The 18,639-nt window shown below is 35.2% G+C and overlaps 1 protein-coding gene across 2 annotated transcripts; it reads left to right on the forward strand.

Moving 5' to 3' along the window:
• Nucleotides 1–118: 118 nt before the first annotated feature.
• Nucleotides 119–17,677, forward strand: SLC7A2 (solute carrier family 7 member 2). Of its 2 annotated transcripts, none has more exons than XM_014873466.2 (11): nucleotides 119–586; nucleotides 1,778–1,933; nucleotides 4,891–5,056; nucleotides 5,402–5,538; nucleotides 6,198–6,420; nucleotides 8,912–9,051; nucleotides 12,804–12,906; nucleotides 14,072–14,271; nucleotides 14,554–14,720; nucleotides 15,302–15,410; nucleotides 15,945–17,677. In XM_014873466.2, the coding sequence occupies exons 1-11, from the start codon at nucleotides 211–213 to the stop codon at nucleotides 16,121–16,123; spliced, it is 1,956 nt and encodes a 651-aa protein (XP_014728952.1). In that variant the 5' UTR covers nucleotides 119–210; the 3' UTR covers nucleotides 16,124–17,677. The 2 variants fall into 2 exon arrangements, with proteins under 2 accessions (XP_014728952.1, XP_014728954.1); XM_014873468.2 differs by lacking the exon at nucleotides 8,912–9,051 and adding an exon at nucleotides 9,463–9,599.
• Nucleotides 17,678–18,639: the final 962 nt, after the last annotated feature.

The raw sequence follows: 18,639 nt of genomic DNA on the forward strand, positions 1-18,639 counted from the left end.
AAAATTAGGAATTGTGTATATCTGATTTGTTTCCTGGGGAAAAAGCACATGCCATCTTATTTAATGTCACAAAGCAGTGTGATTATTTTAGTTAGTAGATGTGATTAAAGTTCTTCATGCAAATACTTTTCCCCATTGTTTTTCACCAGAGTCTACACTACCTTTTGCATACTGGAACAATTTCTTTTATTTCAGAGCTCTACATTCACCATGTTGCCCTGTGGACCAGCTCTGACCTTTATTCGGTGTCTGGTGCGGAAGAAGAACATTGGTGGCGAAAGTCTCGAGGACACCAAGTTGTGCCGATGCTTATCAACACTGGACCTTATAGCCCTGGGGGTAGGAAGTACCCTTGGTGCTGGTGTTTATGTTCTTGCTGGAGAAGTAGCCAAATCCAATTCTGGACCCAGCATCGTTGTTTCTTTCCTCATTGCTGCCCTTGCATCTGTGATGGCAGGTCTCTGCTATGCTGAGTTTGGTGCTCGTGTTCCCAAGACTGGTTCTGCATATTTGTACACCTACGTTACAGTAGGTGAACTGTGGGCTTTTATCACTGGCTGGAACCTCGTTTTATCCTATATTATAGGTAAGCATAAGAACAAACACTGTCCCAGGGGTTTCTGAGACAGAAGATAAAAGATGCAGACTTAGGGCTGTTTTTCTTTTCTGTCTCTATGTTTAGCTACTATTTTTTTTAGTCCTGCTGAGATGAAATAACCAAAATAATTTGATTAGGTTATTTCCTTCTGTGCATCACCATTGCAAACAGGTTTTTTGAAAGATATTTTTGTAACAATGTGACATATGAACCACATACCTTATATGAAGATTTTGTCAGACAATTCAGTGATGATGCACAAGAATAAACAGGACTTATTTGTCATCTTTGGTCAGCAAAAATAATTTCAGCAAAATCAAAAAGCATTTTTATTTTCTGAATATACACAGCAAAGACGTTTACAGGGGCTCCACTCTAGTATCTTACAAGGAAGTCACTTGCTATTATACCCTTGTGCTAATTAAGTGCTGTCCTATCAGGTAATCCCATAAAACACAAAGTTGACCAGATCTGAATAAAATCAATGTTTGTATGGCAGATAGTCAAATAGGTATTTCAGTGCTTCAGCAGAGATAACATTTTTGGATTTAAAAATTACTTCTCCCAGAGGAATGTGTTCCAAACTTCCATTATATTGTGTATGAGTATTCCTAGCTTTAGATGTGTACCTACAGGATGGTTGCTGAAATCATTACAGAACTGATGTTCCCCAATATTGTATTAAAATGTATTTCATGAGAGGATAGTTATACAAATAAGATTGTATTTGGCCATACACTCTTTATCAGAGGAGAGCATTAATTTTAAATACAGACTCTAGTAACATGTATGTTGCTAGTAATTTTATTTTCTTTACTTACAGGTGGGCAAACTTTCCTTCATGTTCTTTCTTAAAGTGCTTTCTTACATTACTTTTTATTGTTTAACATATGTCATATTGTAATTCTAGAAATAAGCTTCTTCCAGGATCAGGCACAAATAACACAGAAATAATTTCTGCAATGAGGCAAATATTTGTATATTTGGTTCTAGAAAAACTTGTTAACATTTAACAAGCAAAATTCTTAAACATTAAAATTCTTCAGCAAAACAAATATCCCAGGCTCTGCTTTTTAAAATACAAGTAGCAACAGGCTTAGTTTTGTTTCTTTTTCAGTACAAGTATCTGTATCCCACTGTACAGATGCAAAAGCCTAAACATGCATGTGTTTTATGAAGGTACATCAAGTGTAGCAAGAGCCTGGAGTGGCACCTTTGATGAACTTCTTGGAAAACAGATTGGTCGTTTCTTCAGTGCCTACTTCAAAATGAATTACTCGGGGCTAGCAGAGTATCCTGACTTCTTCGCTGTGTTCCTCATATTACTTTTATCGGGTAAGACAATATATGGCTTAATTTATGGTGGTTGTGATATTTTTCAGTTAAAAGTGCTAAATTGTAGGGTTTTGCACCAGAAATTCCTTTAGGAAGTTCAGAGGCACATTTTGTACTGGCACAATGGCTCTGTGAATTAAATATATGTAATCAAATTTTCACATGCCCACTCTTCTCTTGAAACTGAGACATGAACTAATCACCTGTCAGTAGTTTTTTTTTATAAAATCCATGAGACAGATTAATGGCAACAGGAAAACTACACAGTTCCCTGTGTTTTCATGGCTTTATCACCAATAAATGCTTTCAGAGTGGCCTGGAGGTTAAGCTCTGTCATTTGGTGATGTGGTCTCCTTAAATTATAAATTGTACACGTAGTGGGCATTTGTAAGGGGGTTTTTCCATCTAAATTGTTCACTTATTTGGTATATAATAACGTTCCCCTTTTTAAGTCTTCAGTTGTTTATCCTAGAGTTTTTTTTACCTAAAGGGCACCCCAAGGTACTTATATGGACCAACAGACCAGTTTGAAACCTGAGTAAACCTTTGGTGTCTATTCTTCCAAGTCCTACTTTTGTCTTTACTCATGTATCATGCTTTTAAGCCACACTGACACTAGCTACATGCTATTTGAGGGATCAGAAAGCTCAAAAATACTGCAACTTATTTCCATATTTGCATTTAACAGTTATTTACCACATGGAAATTTTCCTACTGTCACTGGGAACAAAGGAAGCAGGAAATGTATTCTAAAGTGTGCAGTTTGTTTTCAGGCAATATTAGAAGCATTTCAGTATTCAGTAGAGGTCTTACCCATATCTCATATACTTCTCATATTCAGTCTCTCTTTGGATTAAACCAAAGCAAGAGCTTTTCTTCTCTGCAAAGTGAAACTAAGTTATATGTATATAACCTGTTCTCTGGTTCTCTTGTTCTGAGTGGAGTTTTTTTGACACAGGAAAACATTTCTCTTCCACCTACTGCTAGAATGAGTGATCAGTGCATCTGAAGATTTATTAGGTCTTTGTACATTAAAGAATGGCTTCCTATACTTAGTAAGATATGGGAGTTGGCTTGACTAAGTTTGGAAGATCTGGGAATTGACTTGACTAAGTTTAGTCCAGCATCCTGTCACGTTTGTGTCTCAGAGTTGCCTGTAGGACCAGTTCAGACCCTTATGTCCTCAGGAGGGCTGGGAATGAATGTGGAATATAACTGCAGCAGACATTTCACCTCTTCCAAATAAAGGAGGAAAAAATAACAATCTGAAAAGCGGAGCATTGAAACTCCACAAAGAATACAGTCCTAGTTTAGATGCTACATATTTTATGTTTTCTCCATTGCCGTTGCTGCTTCAGAACATTAGAATTAGAGATTTTTGAAAAAAGAGGAAATGTTTCCCCTGTTCATCACTGATCCTGAGTTTTCATTTGTGTCCTGTCTTTTCATCCCTACTACCATCATTCCATCTTCACTCCTTTCACATTTGTGCTGCAAATTGCCTCTCCAGGTGTCTGTGGTAAGAAGCCAAACCCTCAGTGACTGAACTGGGTGGAATTCCTCACTGCTGAAAGGAGGGGCAGTGGGGATGGCTGTGTAAGCTGAGCATGATACAGTAATTGGACTGTGAGCTGTGTAAAGCTAAATCATAAGAGTAGCAGGTGATGTTTTACAGAAAATGTTATGTGCTAAGCACAAGGGAAAGTACACAGAAATCTGGTTGGTTTTTTTTTTTTTTTTAAATTTTGTTTGTGGGGTTTTTTTGCTTTTTGGGGGGTTTTTGTTTGATTGATTTTTGGTTTTTTGGGGGAGGACTTTTTGTGTGGATTCTTTTGTTGTTGTTCTGTTTTGTTTTAGTTCGGTTTGGGGTTTTTTTGGATACAAAAGGACTTTAAAAATGCACATACTATGATTCACACTGCATTAGACTGACTGAGACACTGCCTTTCTGGGAAAAATTGAGCTGAAGAAAGCATACACCTATTTCAATAAAAATGTCAGTGATGAAGAAAACCTGAGCAGCTCATAAGATAATTTCTGTGTTCTGATAAAGTAGAAAAGATCTCATTAATGGAGTCAGAAACTTTTTAGACATTATTTTGAGAGGCTTAAAATTTTCAGACTTAATCTCTAAATAATGAGGGAAAGTATGTATGTGATATTAGTGGAAACACTTAGAGTGCAAAGGACCTGTGAAAACTTTTAGATGTATTTAATTTTTCCTGATCTGCTCACTGCTTGTTTCATTAAACTGCTAACATTTTTATACTTAAAACTGTTAAAAATCTAATGATAAAAGAGAATCCCAATGGAATAACTTTCAGATTGTTTAAATGCTCTACTCTACTCTAAAGCCATGTGTATTTTGCATCTGACTGTTTTCTAGAATCTCTATGCATTAGTGTTACAAACAGGAGGCGTGCATTTCTTTTAAAGCTTTTGTTTATGAACTGGGAAATAGGACTTACTCTGATGGATGTGTCCTGAAAAATGTTCAGTCAATCAGTTACATTGTTAATTTAATAATTGTGCTTCTTTTCTTAATCTATCAGATAATTCTTCTGTAAGGAATATATTCTACCAATCTGTTTTTACAAAGCATAGTATTCTTGTAGCTGCTTTTACTCCATAGCATAGATTGGCATCTCAGAGTAGTAAATAGTAGCCATTGCTAAAAATACTTTTAAATACTTGAAGAAGAAGCTTTCTCTTTTGTGGTTTCCAATATATTTGCCTGTTGTCATGCTCTTAAAGAGTCTAGCAAGTTTGTGATAATGCTTTTTTTAAAATCTGATGATGCTTTTTCAGTATTATTCACAGTACTTGTATATATATATTTATATATACACACACACACACCCACACACCTACCTTCTTTTACATGTATCCCTTCTTTAAAATGCCACTTTATTAGTAAAATGGGCCATTCACATCTATAAAATATTTTTATTTTGCAGGTCTTTTATCTTTTGGAGTAAAAGAGTCGGCATGGGTGAATAAAATTTTCACTGCTATTAACATCTTGGTCCTACTCTTCGTTATGATTTCTGGTTTTGTGAAAGGTGAAATTGACAACTGGAAGATAAGTGAAGAATATCTCAGAAACCGTACTGCAGTAACAGAGTAATTTTTAAAAATCTATTTACTAGCTCATATTCCAAGAAGTTTTCTCTTACACATGCTTTATTATAATAAACACTATTAGTGTTTTAACATGTTTTGTCACAAACTTCAAAGCAAGTAAGATGATAGTTCCTTGACTCAGATATTTTTCCTTTTGCTGTTATTTTTCTCTTTCTTACAAGCTTACATAAAAATATCATCTCATGCAGTTTTTAAAGCAGATCTCTGTCATGATGACAACACTTAAACATTTTTTTCAGAGTTCTAGGATAGGAGGGTGCATGCAGTTGTCCTACCAATAATGCAGGAAAAATTGTCTTTCTGCTGTATTTTTGTTCTTTATAGGAACCGCTCATCCTATGAAAACGTGACAAGTATTTACGGGAGTGGTGGCTTTATGCCATACGGTTTCACAGGAACATTGGCTGGTGCTGCAACCTGTTTTTATGCTTTTGTTGGATTTGACTGCATTGCAACAACTGGTATAGTATTTTTATGTGTGTGTATATATGTTTAATGTGGGGAGATTTTTGCAAAAAAAACCCCAAAGAACCACAAACAATATAATAATCTGTCTACTCTTCTTGCTTTGCTTTTTTCCAAACCTCTTTCAGTCAATGTAGAATAAGTCTGAGTTAATTCTTGAACATGGCTATCTTTCTGGGAAGGAGGAGGTTCTGTTTATTCTATTCCTGTTCTAAAGAAATGAGTGTTTCTTTCTAAGTCTGGAAAGTGCTTAGTATACAATTTTTCTGCTCAAATAATGTTAATCACCTGCTTACTTCTACAGTTCTCTGAGAGAAGGTCTCTTTCCTAATGGCTGATAGGGAATGAGTATGTTGAGTACATTGAAAGTGTAGGCGAATAACAAAATTATGGGCTTGGAGAACTCTGAATATACAATTTATTTATTTTATGGCCTTTAATTTACCATTATTTTAATGCTATTTCTGACAACAAAATAGTGAGTTCTGTTCTATGTGTCTCAGTTTATTTTACTCAGTTTTTTAAAACTTCTCCTACAAATATGATTCCCGTGACTTAGATTAACAAGTGATCTGTCTTTGATGCTATCTTTTAAAACTGAAGAAGAAAATTAGTACAAATTTTTGGTGGGGCATTTTCTTTTCCTTTTTCTCAGGAGAAGAAGTCAAGAATCCTCAGAAAGCCATACCCATAGGAATAGTGGTGTCCCTACTTGTCTGCTTCACGGCTTATTTTGGGGTGTCAGCTGCACTGACACTTATGATGCCATACTATCTGCTAGATGAGAAAAGTCCTCTGCCAGTAGCATTTGAATATGTTGGATGGGGTCCTGCAAAATACCTTGTAGCAGTGGGATCCCTCTGTGCTTTGTCTACAAGGTAAAGACATTGAAATACTAATTCTATTGGGAAAAGATGATAAATAATATATTGTACTTATATGTATGCTCATGTGTTCATTTTGAAGGCTCAGTCGATGCAAAGAATTAGCAATAAGTATTATAAGCAAGCCTTAAGCAGGTCTACATGACAGTAGCTGTGTTAATTTACATTCTTTTTTTTTTTAAACTGTACTGTTATTGAACTCTACCTCTTCAGTAGAAGCTTATTGCACCATTTTTTTAAAAATGTATTTTCAAACATTTGACCTGCAAGTTATCTTTATTAACTGACAAAGTAAACCTCACCCATTTATGCCTTTTCACTGTCCATTCCCAGTGACTCAGCAGCTTTATGGGCTCTGTGTATTTGCAGGCAAAATTGAAGGCATGATTAGCTCTGCTCCTCGTCTTCATTGCCTGTCTGTGTTTTCCTCCAGTAGCCAGTCTGTCTTCTGACATCATCCCTTCCTGTTGTTTCTGTGTGGATATTTGAGGTGTAGATTATACACCTGTATAATCAGCTGTAAAAATATTATGATTTATTCCCCTTTGTGAAACTGTGAATATAACCTTAACACATTATTTTGATTAAAAACCTCAAGGAGGTCACAATATGTATCAGTATGTGCTCAAATATATTACACCCCAATTGTAATATGATACAAACATTTCAATAAAATAGAAAGTTGTTTGATACTTGAATTTAGGGATAGAAAAATGCTGATGCCAATCTTTTACCTGACCTTGTGTAGGTAAGGAGTCATTTCCATGAGCTTCAGTGGTAAGAACACTGGCTGCCTTTCCACCAAGGCACACAAGTTGCCTATGGAAGCACTAATACTAACAGCACTCCCACATAACCCTGTAGGCATTAGGCTGAATATGGGTTTGTTGACTGTGGGCAGTGGTTTAAAGGAAAGGAACACTTAGATGCAGGAGGGCATAGAAACATGAAGCAGTTCCAGAAAGACTAAAAGAAATGTAGGACTGACTGAAGAATGTTCCAGTTACACAGTTCATCCTGGGATTATAGTTATTTTCTATATAGTTGTCATGGTCCCCTCAGGTTGGAGGGCTTAATAGATTTTTTTTTTACACTGATAAATAGTAGCAGTTACACATAAGAAACCAGATTAAAGAAATTCATACTGGAAAACAAAGTGAACTGAGATGGTAAGGATGCCTTTTTAGAAATTTGATCTGTTGGTCTCTTTTTTCAGTGTATTCTGAAAAATTATTTTTACTCCTGTCAGAAATTAATCTTTCAATCTGTTGACTGATGTTAGTTTAGAACAAAAAAAAAAGAAACTGTATTTCATACTCCTCAGTTTAGAGGTACAATTAAGAAAAAACATTGGGATGAATTACTTTTGGTCTTTACAGTTTCCTGTTACTGTGCAATATCTTGAACTTGTTTCACCAGCATAAAGATGTTTATTAATATTGCCATTATGTATGTGAATGTATTTAAGGATGGGTAGGATAAATGAACTTTATAAAGTTAAGCAACAAAAAACTTTCTGGAATTTTTTGGAATGTACTTCCTTTGCGGAAGGTACACTTACACATAAAAGTGAATTCATTTGCAATAAAACTTCTTTCCTGTCTATCCTTAATACTTGTGTCCCACAAGCATTACTGGATGTACATAGCACCTGTGGAATGTAAGAGCTGCGCCTTCTTCAAATGATACAGTTTTTTATCTTGAGTAAGAAAGGAAACTCTTCACCTGGTTAAAAACTTGTGTGCTTGCTGCAGAGGTGATACTGGCTGTGATCTCACCTTTTGTTTTCTTAAATAAAAGTACTTCTCTTTGAGGGAAAGAAACCACATAATTTAAGAAGTATGTTTAAGAGCTTCAAGTTATCAATAGTTTAAAAGCTTTATGTGTTCTGCAAATAACAAATCTAAATTAATTAGCTTTATTTCTTAAAAAAAAAGTCTTAATGCAGCTTGCCTAGAGGTGCGTTAATCAAAAGAATTAATCTGCCCAAGTACACTTGTATGGTGCTTACTTTGAATTACTGTTAATCAGCAGAGTTACATGGAAATATAGAGTGCAAGGGATGCTGCTTATGCTTGTTTATTCGCTGCTGCTGACTGACAGACTTTCTCCAGGAATACTAAAGCTTAATTGCATAGTTAGTGTGATCTGGAACATGTTCCTGGTCCATTAACACCCAAGAACTACGGTGATGGCAAAGGTTATCTTGCTAACTGGATTCTGTCTGATGAAGCAATTTCATTACCTAAATTAATTAAATAATAATAATAATAATAATAATAATAAAAAGTCAACTTTGCAGTTAAAAAAAAATCTGTTTGTGTCTGATCTGTAGTACCTTGGGCTATGGGGCTTTCTGGTTTTGTCTTACAACCATATAGTTTGTTTCTGTACATGTCATTAATTAACATTTTTTATTTTGTCCATGAATACAACTCTGCATGAATTGTGTTTGCCATGTTGCATGTGTTTGCTTTTTACTCAGTCTTCTTGGATCCATTTTCCCAATACCACGTGTAATCTATGCTATGGCGAAGGATGGGTTGCTTTTCAAATGTCTAGCTCAAATCAATTCCAAAACGAAGACCCCACTAGTTGCTACTCTATCGTCTGGTGCAGTAGCAGGTGAGACTAAGAGTTGATCCTTGTAAAGAAAGGTGCACTGCTAAACACGTTGCATATATGGAAATAAACCACTGTTGTGCAGCTTTGACTTGCTTTGGACTGAAATGATCAAATCTGCTTGTTGCTAGATAAAGTAGTCTACCAGTAAAACTTTTCTCTACCTCTACCAAGATTTTTACCTGTTGGTTTATCTCAAATGCTTTCAAAGCCTAGGGTCAAAGTAAACAATAACCCAAAACCAAGAACATCAGTCAACCAAAGAAAATCCCAAGAGCAGCAACACAGAGCCTAAGCAAAACTATACCTAAACCCATTAACTCCTCCAAGCTTTCTTTTTGTGTAGTTGGGTTTACCAGTAAAGCATTGTGCTTTTAATAACCTGTACTTGAACTATACATTTTTCTGTTCTAGTCTTCTCGGCTCTATGTTCCCTTTGCCCCGAATTCTGTTTGCCATGGCACGTGATGGTTTACTCTTTAGTTTTCTTGCCAAAGTGAATAAGAGGCAGGCACCAGTTTCTGCCACCTTGACAGCAGGGGTCATCTCTGGTAAGCTCTCAAAGCCCGTGTTACTTAAAGCTCAGATTTAAACACTCTGTGCACGTGCATGGTACTTTATATTTTTGAAAAGGGCTGCTTGTTAACTTCCCTTGCATGTACAATGGGAATACAATTACTGAGTAATCAACGGGTGTAAGAACTCCAGATCAAGCCAATCATGGTGGTGGTGATGGCCTTAATGTCACAGAATTCAAATTTTTTTTTTTTTTTAATATTAACCCCCTGTATGGTGAATAAACTTGTTACTTAATCTGAGTCCCTGAGGCTGATGCTCTACTGACAGAGCTTCCTTGTCTGATGTAGACCTAATATATTTATCTCATCTATAATGGGGGGAAATAACTGTCAGATCTTTTATGAGATATAAGAAAAAAAATTACATTTGCAGCAGGATCAACTTTTGTGTAAACTACAAAGATTTTTTAAATTGTCTTCCAAAGAAAATGATTGTTGTTTTATAGGCTTACCAAGTTGTGGTTGAGAGCCATGTGTGTGTTGGGGGCTTATGTGTCTGTACATATATGTATGTACGTAAATGCCTACATATATTTTACCAAAATAGCATTTTGGGAGCTGTTGCCAACTCCTAATGTAAATTCTTAACATACAACTCTTTCACTTTTGTTCATACTTCTTGCAGAGGTACATATAGCTGTGACCAAATTTTATTGTCATTTTAGTGGGACGTCTAATCTCCCAGGAAAACTGGAAGCTTTACAAGTATTTAGCTCAAAGGCAAATAAATAAGTTTTTAAATAATTCAAATATCAAATACATGCCTTAAAACTTTTATCAACCTTGGTTAAAATTAATCTCAAAAAAGAGGTTCAGGAATGAGACTAAGATATTTTTATTTATACTGACAGTCATCCTCAGATGCCATGAGACTGGAACTGCTCACTCCGTGTGACTCATAATGCAGAAAGGCACAGTCATTGTCCAGATAGTTCCCCATGAAGCATTATTATCAGCTCCCTTTTCTTTGGTCAGAGTACAAATAGATTGCATAGCATTAATTTTATTATTTCAAATTTATTTGAATTTATCTTATTGACATATTCTCCTGTAAGAATTTGGAAGTGCAGTTTTGTGGGATGAAATCAAGATCTTTATGTGAAATGACAGTAATGATGAGAAGAAAGAATAGTGTGTTACCCAGCTGGTAAAGTGATTGATGCAGTTATACAGCCCTGCCTGCAGCTCTGCAGCAGCTGACATTGGACTGCTTTTAGACAATCTGAGGAATTTGGTGCATCAACAGCTCACTGGAAAACAGCTTTGTCTACTGCGGGAGAAAGAGTAATTTCTTCTTCTAATTTTTTTTTTAATCCATATTTGGTAATTTGTGGTCATTAATAGTTTTGACAGAATAGTTATGGATTATTTTATATTATATATAATATAACATATTATATCATAATATATATATAATACAGCTTATATTATCTGACCTTTCTATGCATTTGTAGCATGAATAGTTTTACAGCTGTAAGAAATGTTAAGGAGATGAGATGTTTGATTAAAGTTATCAAGTCAAGACTACAGCTGAGGCAACTGTCACATGTTATTATGTGACTGACCTTTTCACAGGTGGTAATTGCCATGGCAGATCTCTGCACATAGCAAAACCTTATGGTGTCAGTCCAGTTTCACCATAAATGGACCTAACGTTGTCTCTTAGAGTAGAATTAAGAGAGGTGGAAAAGAAATACTCTGCCTTTTTTATTTTTCTCTTAGCAGAGAACTACTAAGAAGAAACTTGCAGGCATTTTTAACTTTGTTTCTAAAGTTAAAGAATATCCAGACTATAGAGCAGCCTTTCGAAGCTGGGATTAAAAATTAAATATAGATACTGTACATGAGTTCTGTTCTTCCTCAGATTTGCTCTTTAGAGCATGAAAAGCTGAGAGGTATTCAAAAATCTACACTGCAAATTGCTTTTTTGGATTTAGGAACATCCACTCTCATTAAAGAAAACAGGATAGTCTTTCTTAATTGGAAAAAGAGACTCCTAGATTATATAAAATTTCTGTAATCCAGCAGACTTGTTTTCAGAAAATCATATTTTGCTTCCTCCTTTAGGATCAAATACCAGGGGAGTATGTGTCTATGTGTTTGTGCACTTAGTAGCTGTCTACAAATACATTAACAAACACATCCTGTAAATATTAAATATAAATATTTTGAATATAGAATAATTTGTGTGTGCATATACATACAGTGTATAAAGACTGCATTTAATAGTTTCTTTTGATGTTGAGATTACTGATGATTCAAAAAATCTGCATCATAAAAATATTTAAGAGGCTCTTTGAGTATGTGTATTTCAAATAAATTTGAATTAGCCTTTCATTTACTGATCGCTTCTCCTAATTTCTTTATAAATAACGTGCTTCTGTGTGCAAACAGCATAGACAAAAAAAAAAGGTATTCTGGAATCTCCAAATGAGTGGCATTAGCTTTTATAAACACAAGATTTCTATAATTACTTCCACTGTCATGGAAGTTTCTGCCTCGACTTCAGTGATTATGAGAATATTAATTCTTAGAGACGTTACTGGTATCATTCCTGAAGGTGAATTGAAAACCATTTTTAGTAAGATAACCATAAAAAAAAAAATCCCACAAAACTATTTTATTTGAGACAATTTCTGAAAGTCCTCTTCACATAGTGCTCTTTCCCAGCTCAGTGGAAATTTTACATCACAATGACTTTTTTTGTTTGGCAGTGACATATGTCCTTTCAGCTTTGGTGAGATTCTGCTGCAGGATTTGAACTTCATTCTATAAAAGTTTATTTTAATATGGCCCAAATTCAACAATACGGGTGGAAATACTTAGATCTGAATAAGTCAAATATAAGTGTTCGATTATGCAGCATGGCTGTAGGACTCATCAGTGCCTATCTATATGAATGAGATTCCCAACTATAGGGAATTAGGTTTGGAATGATACCAGTAGCTTTAAAAACTGGTGGTTTTGAGGATTATCATGATTTCACTCATATTGCTGTCAGTAAAACAGTAAGTTATGCTGCGGACAGATTTTAAAAACTTAGTTTAATATATCTTTAATAATAATCTTGGCACTTACCGTTAGACTTGATGATCTTAAACTTCTTTCCCAATGTGATTAATTCTACAATTCCATGTCAGTCTCATGGAACTTTTCTCCATTTTGTTTCTTTTTTAGCTGTAATGGCATTTCTGTTTGACTTAAAGGCTTTAGTGGACATGATGTCTATTGGCACACTTCTTGCTTATTCACTTGTGGCAACCTGTGTCCTCATTCTTAGGTGAGCCAAAACCATCCTTTGGGGGTTTTTGGGTTGGTCAGTAAATAAACAGAAGTCATATTTACCAGACGTGTTTTTTGCTAGATAGGCAGTAGCTGTAAGCATATAAAGGGTTTCTAAGAAGCAGTGACTTCTCAAAGAAAATAGTATATTGTTATGTAAGTATAGCAGTGAGTCAGGTTAAAACTGGTGAAATCTAGACACCTTTTATTTTCCAGAAGAAGTACTGGTCCAAGAATTAGTCCCAAAAGTACTAAATATAAGCCTGAGTACAGAATTCAGTGAATAATACTTGTATCTGAATACAGTCTATGCTGTACATCAGGCATATTTTATTTTGGGCACTATATGTGATAGGGGTAGATGTTCTAGGTGGTTCACAGGATGAACAAATTCAAATAGCTGCTTTGTATTAGCCTAGTCAGAAATATAGACCAGACAAGTGTTTTAAGATGTGGTAGCCCTAGAAGAGAGTACAAATATTATCTCTCAATGAGTGAGATTAAACATACTTCTCAGTAAAACTCTGGTATTGGTCATGTTTGTAAAGCTATGGAATTTTATACTGCTAGCTACATCTCACCTTATTCTGTGTTGCTCTTTGTATTTTAAAAAGTCAGTCTTTATTACTTAGGGCTAAGTAATTAACTTTGAAAAATGTAACAGCTTAAATTCAGCTCAAATTCATTGTTTCAATAATTTGCACTTTAAAAGAGAAGCCAATTCTATTTTAAAAGGACTCACCATACGTATTTTTTAAAATGCACTTAAAAGCTAACAAAGCATATGTCAGTTTTCAATTAAGGCCAGTTAGAAATTTCTTATAGTGTGGGAAGCAAGTCAGAAACAAAATCCCTTGCTCTTTCCTTGATGTTGACTACCAGACCCTGTCCTTTCTTTCTGTACAGGACTGGTCATTTATCTGAGTTAGTGGTGCATTCAGGCAGCTTTAAAAACTGCCAAAAAAATCTCCAAACAAACCAATCCAAAAAGTGAGTTGCCATAGTACTTTCATGTATGATAGTGACTTATAATGCAGTTATAACTTGGGAAATTCTAACACTCTACCAAAAAGAATTTAGTACTTTAGTACAATCCTAGAGTCACGTTGCTTCAAATCCAAAACTATGCTTAATGCTTTTTTATTACTCTGTTTTATGCATAGGTACCAACCCACCTATGAGGAACCAAAATACCCTCCAGAAAAAGCAGCTTTGGCTGCAGCTGAAAGGGAATCTGCAGTAAGTGAGTCACAGATAAATATGATAGAAGAGAATCGCTTCCGTCCTCAGGCCTTGATTAACCCATCCAGTTTACCAACTGAGCAGACTGCAGCTATAGTTAACTTTTTAGTGGGTCTCTTAGGTAAGTATTTGGCTGTCCATATGCATTAACGTTTATAGTGGAATCTTATTAAAAACAGAATTAAAAATCCACTCATAACATGCCTTCTTTCAGTCATATATGTGTCATTCTGTGCTTTTATCCTTCTTGATGAATTGATCTAATCTGTGATCATTTTCATTTAATTAAGCATATTCATAATAACAGTACATGTTGAAACTTGCTATCACTCTTCTTAAAAGTCACTTTCTCTTCAACGCAGAGATTAAGTGACCTATTTCTGTAATTTTGTTTTCCATACAGCTTGCTTGATTTGTGGCTTGAGTGTCCTCATTACATATGGGATTCATTTCATTGTTGACTTGGAGCCCTGGAGTATTGGCCTTCTTGCTTTGTTGGTGATATCCTTCATAGTTACCATTCTCCTCATCCAAAGGCAGCCTCAGAACCAGCAGAAAGTAGCCTTTATGGTGAATAACTTTATTTCTATGTTTTTCTCTAATGAGAGCTTTGGATGGATTCTAACGAGTGGGAGAGAGAAAACTTAAAAGCTAGAAAAACAAGCCAGAAATGAGAATCACTGGTCTGTGTAATCTGCAATCTTTTGGAACTAATACAGAATATAAGTCCTTTCATTTTGCACTTTCACTTATATTTTAAGATCAGGTATTTAATGGAAATAATGAAATATAGTGACAAAGGTCAAGGAAACTGGTGGAGCTGGGGGAGCATTTCAGAGCAAGAGAGAGAGAGAGAAATGTTTTTTTCAGCTGTAAATACAGGAATTCATTAGTATATGTCCCATACAAACTGGAATGTTTTTCTATAGCCTTAGAGAATATATATTAAACATAATGTGTTTTAAAAGTTTAAGATCTATAGAAACTGTTGGCTAAACCTAGTGAAAATTTCACTATATTACAACAGCAAAAAAAAAAATTCAATTGCTTGTTAATGATTACACATTACCTCTAGTTTGTGTTACGTACCTGAAGTGTGACATGGAAAAAAAATTATGTTTAATACAAACATATGAAATATTTCCTTTTAGGTTCCACTATTGCCGTTTTTGCCATCATTCAGCATACTGGTAAATATTTACTTGATGGTACAATTAAGTGGAGAAACTTGGATGAGATTTAGCTTCTGGATGTTATTTGGTATGTAATTCTGTTCATTTCAGTCACTTCGTACACTAGAACTCATGATTAGAACATTTTTTTCCTTCAAATATTTGAAAAAATCAGCTATTTCTGGTCAAAAGGAAGAGCGTGCTTCAGAAGAAGTATTTATATGCAGTCAAAATTACAAATACAGTTTTTAGGTAATAGGAAGAATTCCAATAAGCCATCAGTTTTTTCCTAGTACATACAGCCAAAATTATGTATAAACATGCTTGTAACAGGTTTCTTCCCAGTATATCAGTCTGTCGTCTTTTAGATCTAGGAAATAGTATTAATTCCATCTAGATATAAATTAGAGATAATAGTTTCCATATCTTATTAGAGCATTTAATTATGTAAAAATGATGCACTGGAATTTCCTGTAGAAACAAGGAAGACCTGAAGCATGAGCTCTGATTCAGATACCTGAAGAAGAATATTCTTTTGTAAAAATCTGTTTGGCCATAGAGAAATATCTACTTTTTAATGCACTGCTTGCCTGACAACTCTATATTTTTTTCCTTTTGGAAGGCTTCCTCATTTACTTCACTTATGGCATCAGACACAGTGTTGAAGGTCATCGTGGTGATGGAGATGATGATTCTTGTTCAGAAAATAGTGGGATGCAAGAAAAGAACCCAGTGGATGACCCTGAAAATGCAAATGAAAGGGATCAGTTTCTTCCACATGAAAAGACAAGTGAATGTTAAACTCTGCAAACACAAGTCTTTTAAACCTTCAATTGGCATTTTACTTGCAGACTGAAATTCAGAAGCTTTCTGCCAACATGTGCCTCTTGAAAGTGTTTACTACAGGCCTAACTGATATTTTGGACAAGCTGCTAATCCATCTTCATCACAGAACTGATAGCATGGAGATTAATATTTAAATTTTTTTTAGAAGTACCCTTCGGCAAGCAAAAGTTTGGAGACATTGTTTGAAGTGTCATCCAAAATCACTGGCAATCATCAGATATGAAGAATTTTAGAACTGTCTACCAGAAGTTCTGAGTATTTGACAATGCACTGTGAACATAAGTGCCTTTCATACCTTCTCCTTATCTTTGTTATGTGTTTTGGTAACAATCTAAATTCCTTCTGTTTAAGTAACTCATGGGAGATAAATTTCATTCATACAGGCCTGGAAAGTATTTCCAAAATGAAGGGTAATTGTATGGATTAGATACTTTGTAAAAATTAGAGGAGCTTTTATTTATGTAAAAAGAAGCAATTGCATATCTTTACTAATCATGATTATTATGTCATGACATAGTCATGGAGAAGTCAAGCAGGTTTTTAGTCCCTCTAAATAGCATTCAAGATTTCTAATTAAGTGCATGCCTTTTCTTTGAAGGACGCTGTGTGTATAGAATAATACTCACAAGAGAAGCTCTTTTCTGCAAAATCATCTGGAAAATAATCTATTGGTTACAGTATTGACAGTGGCAATAAGATGTGATTTAGTGAATTTTGTGCTTTTGACTTCAGATGGGTCAGAATTTAATCTGGCTAAATAATCTGGTACTTACCTGCAGCAGTTATCCAGTTTTCCTCCTTACTACTCATTTCCCCCCCCTATATTTTCTCCTTTATACTTGTTTCAGAACTGATATTGCTGAGATTAGTATGACACATTGCTCCTCCTAAGAAAAATTAATGCACAAATCCCAACCTTCTTTAAAGATGGTAGGAGAGGTTAAAAAAACAGATCTGGGCTTTTGAAAAAAAACCTTATCAAAACGGTATTTCAGTGATTCATGAAGTTTTAAATGTATGTTAGAGTAGCACTTTCTTGTGAGCCAAGCCTACACCCACAAATCTATTCATGTGGGTATGATGTCTAAATGCTAATTTATGTAAAGAACCAAACTGGTGTGGCAGTGCAGGGTAAACAATTATTTTAATGCTGGTAAAACCAGAAAATGTTGTTCTTTCAACAGAAGTCATATTATCTGTCAAAGGCACTCAAATATTTTAAACACTTTTTCTCAGCAAGGAGTAGGTTCAAGTCCCACGAAGGATTCTACAATATGAAGTCATTTTGTCAGAATATGCTTACAAAAACTCCTTCCCTAGAGTAAGAACTGTCTTGGATTTTGTCATGTCATGGAGAGTTACAATCTGTTGCTGGTACTAAATATTGGTATTAATCTCCATTGTTAGGTATAAGAACTTTAGATGCTATGACAGCTATGTTGGTTGACAGTGAAGAGCACCTTACTTTTTATAATAGCTGGAATTTTATAAAAAAAAAAAAAAAAAAAAGAAAAAAGCCCAAAGTAGTTAGGCTGCTTCTGTCTTTCTCCTTTTTCAGAGCAATAAGTTGCTTTTTTTAATCTTAAAATGACTTCTTTCCCAGTAGTCTTAAATCATCAGCTTCAAAAAAAGCAATTGCTATGGAAGCAAGTCAGCTATGCCCATCTGAAGATTTTGCATGATGTCTTTACAAGCCTACAGTGAAACACGCCTCCTAACCACATCTCAGCATGTGGGAAGCACACACATTTTGCTATGGTTGCTGATGCCACAGAGCAGCCAGCCAGGCTCCCAGGACACAGCCTGCTGCTGCTCTGTGATGTGCAAGGAAGACTCCATTCCCTCCCAAGGCCATCACAGAGAATGTATGTGTGCACACCTGTCTATGCATTTGCATCTGTCTGAAATTACCCCATAGTGATTTTGATGTACTGGTCAAAATAATTTCCATGTTGCACTGGACTTTTCCTCTGAAGGGATACTGCCAATATAATTAGCTTCTGACTAAAGCAAGTGTTAGCTAAGGCCTCTGGAGAGAACTAAAGGAAGTAAATTTTCTAGCTTATTTACCTGATGGATGTGTTGGCACTTTGTGCATTGACAGTTTCCCCTTTAATTGGTATGAATATTTCTCTCCCCTTGTTAGTGAAATTAATTATTTTAAAATAGTAGGATGTGCCTGTACAAGTGTTGCTAAGAGAGATGGGAGGAGCTGCAGCACCAGAACTATCCACGTAACTAATGAGATATAAAATGAAATTAAAGGAAAGTCATTGGGTACACTTAGTTGCTTCAACTGAACAAAGCTTATTTATATATGTTTATAGTAATTATTAATCAGTGGCTGTGTGAAAAAAGACAAGCCAAAAGTAAGATGTTTATGGTAAATTTGATGTGCATTTGTATATGCAGTCGTAAAATTCCAGATGCTTTAGTGGGACTCTGCAGAAGCAAAGGACATGCCATGCTAG

This window comes from Sturnus vulgaris, chromosome 4 (genome assembly GCF_052056855.1).
Source record: "Sturnus vulgaris isolate bStuVul1 chromosome 4, bStuVul1.hap1, whole genome shotgun sequence".
Classification (NCBI taxonomy): domain Eukaryota; kingdom Metazoa; phylum Chordata; class Aves; order Passeriformes; family Sturnidae; genus Sturnus; species Sturnus vulgaris.

What these genes read in the sequence shown, in the direction of transcription:
- SLC7A2 (XM_014873466.2), top strand. Translation starts at nt 211, where the DNA reads ATGTTGCCCTGTGGACCAGCTCTGACCTTTATTCGGTGTCTGGTGCGG. An exon ending in CCTCATATTACTTTTATCGG is followed by an intron (nt 1,934 to 4,890) that starts GTAAGACAATAT and finishes TTTATTTTGCAG; the next exon opens with GTCTTTTATCTTTTGGAGTA. An exon ending in ATCGTCTGGTGCAGTAGCAG is followed by an intron (nt 9,052 to 12,803) that starts GTGAGACTAAGA and finishes TTTCTTTTTTAG; the next exon opens with CTGTAATGGCATTTCTGTTT.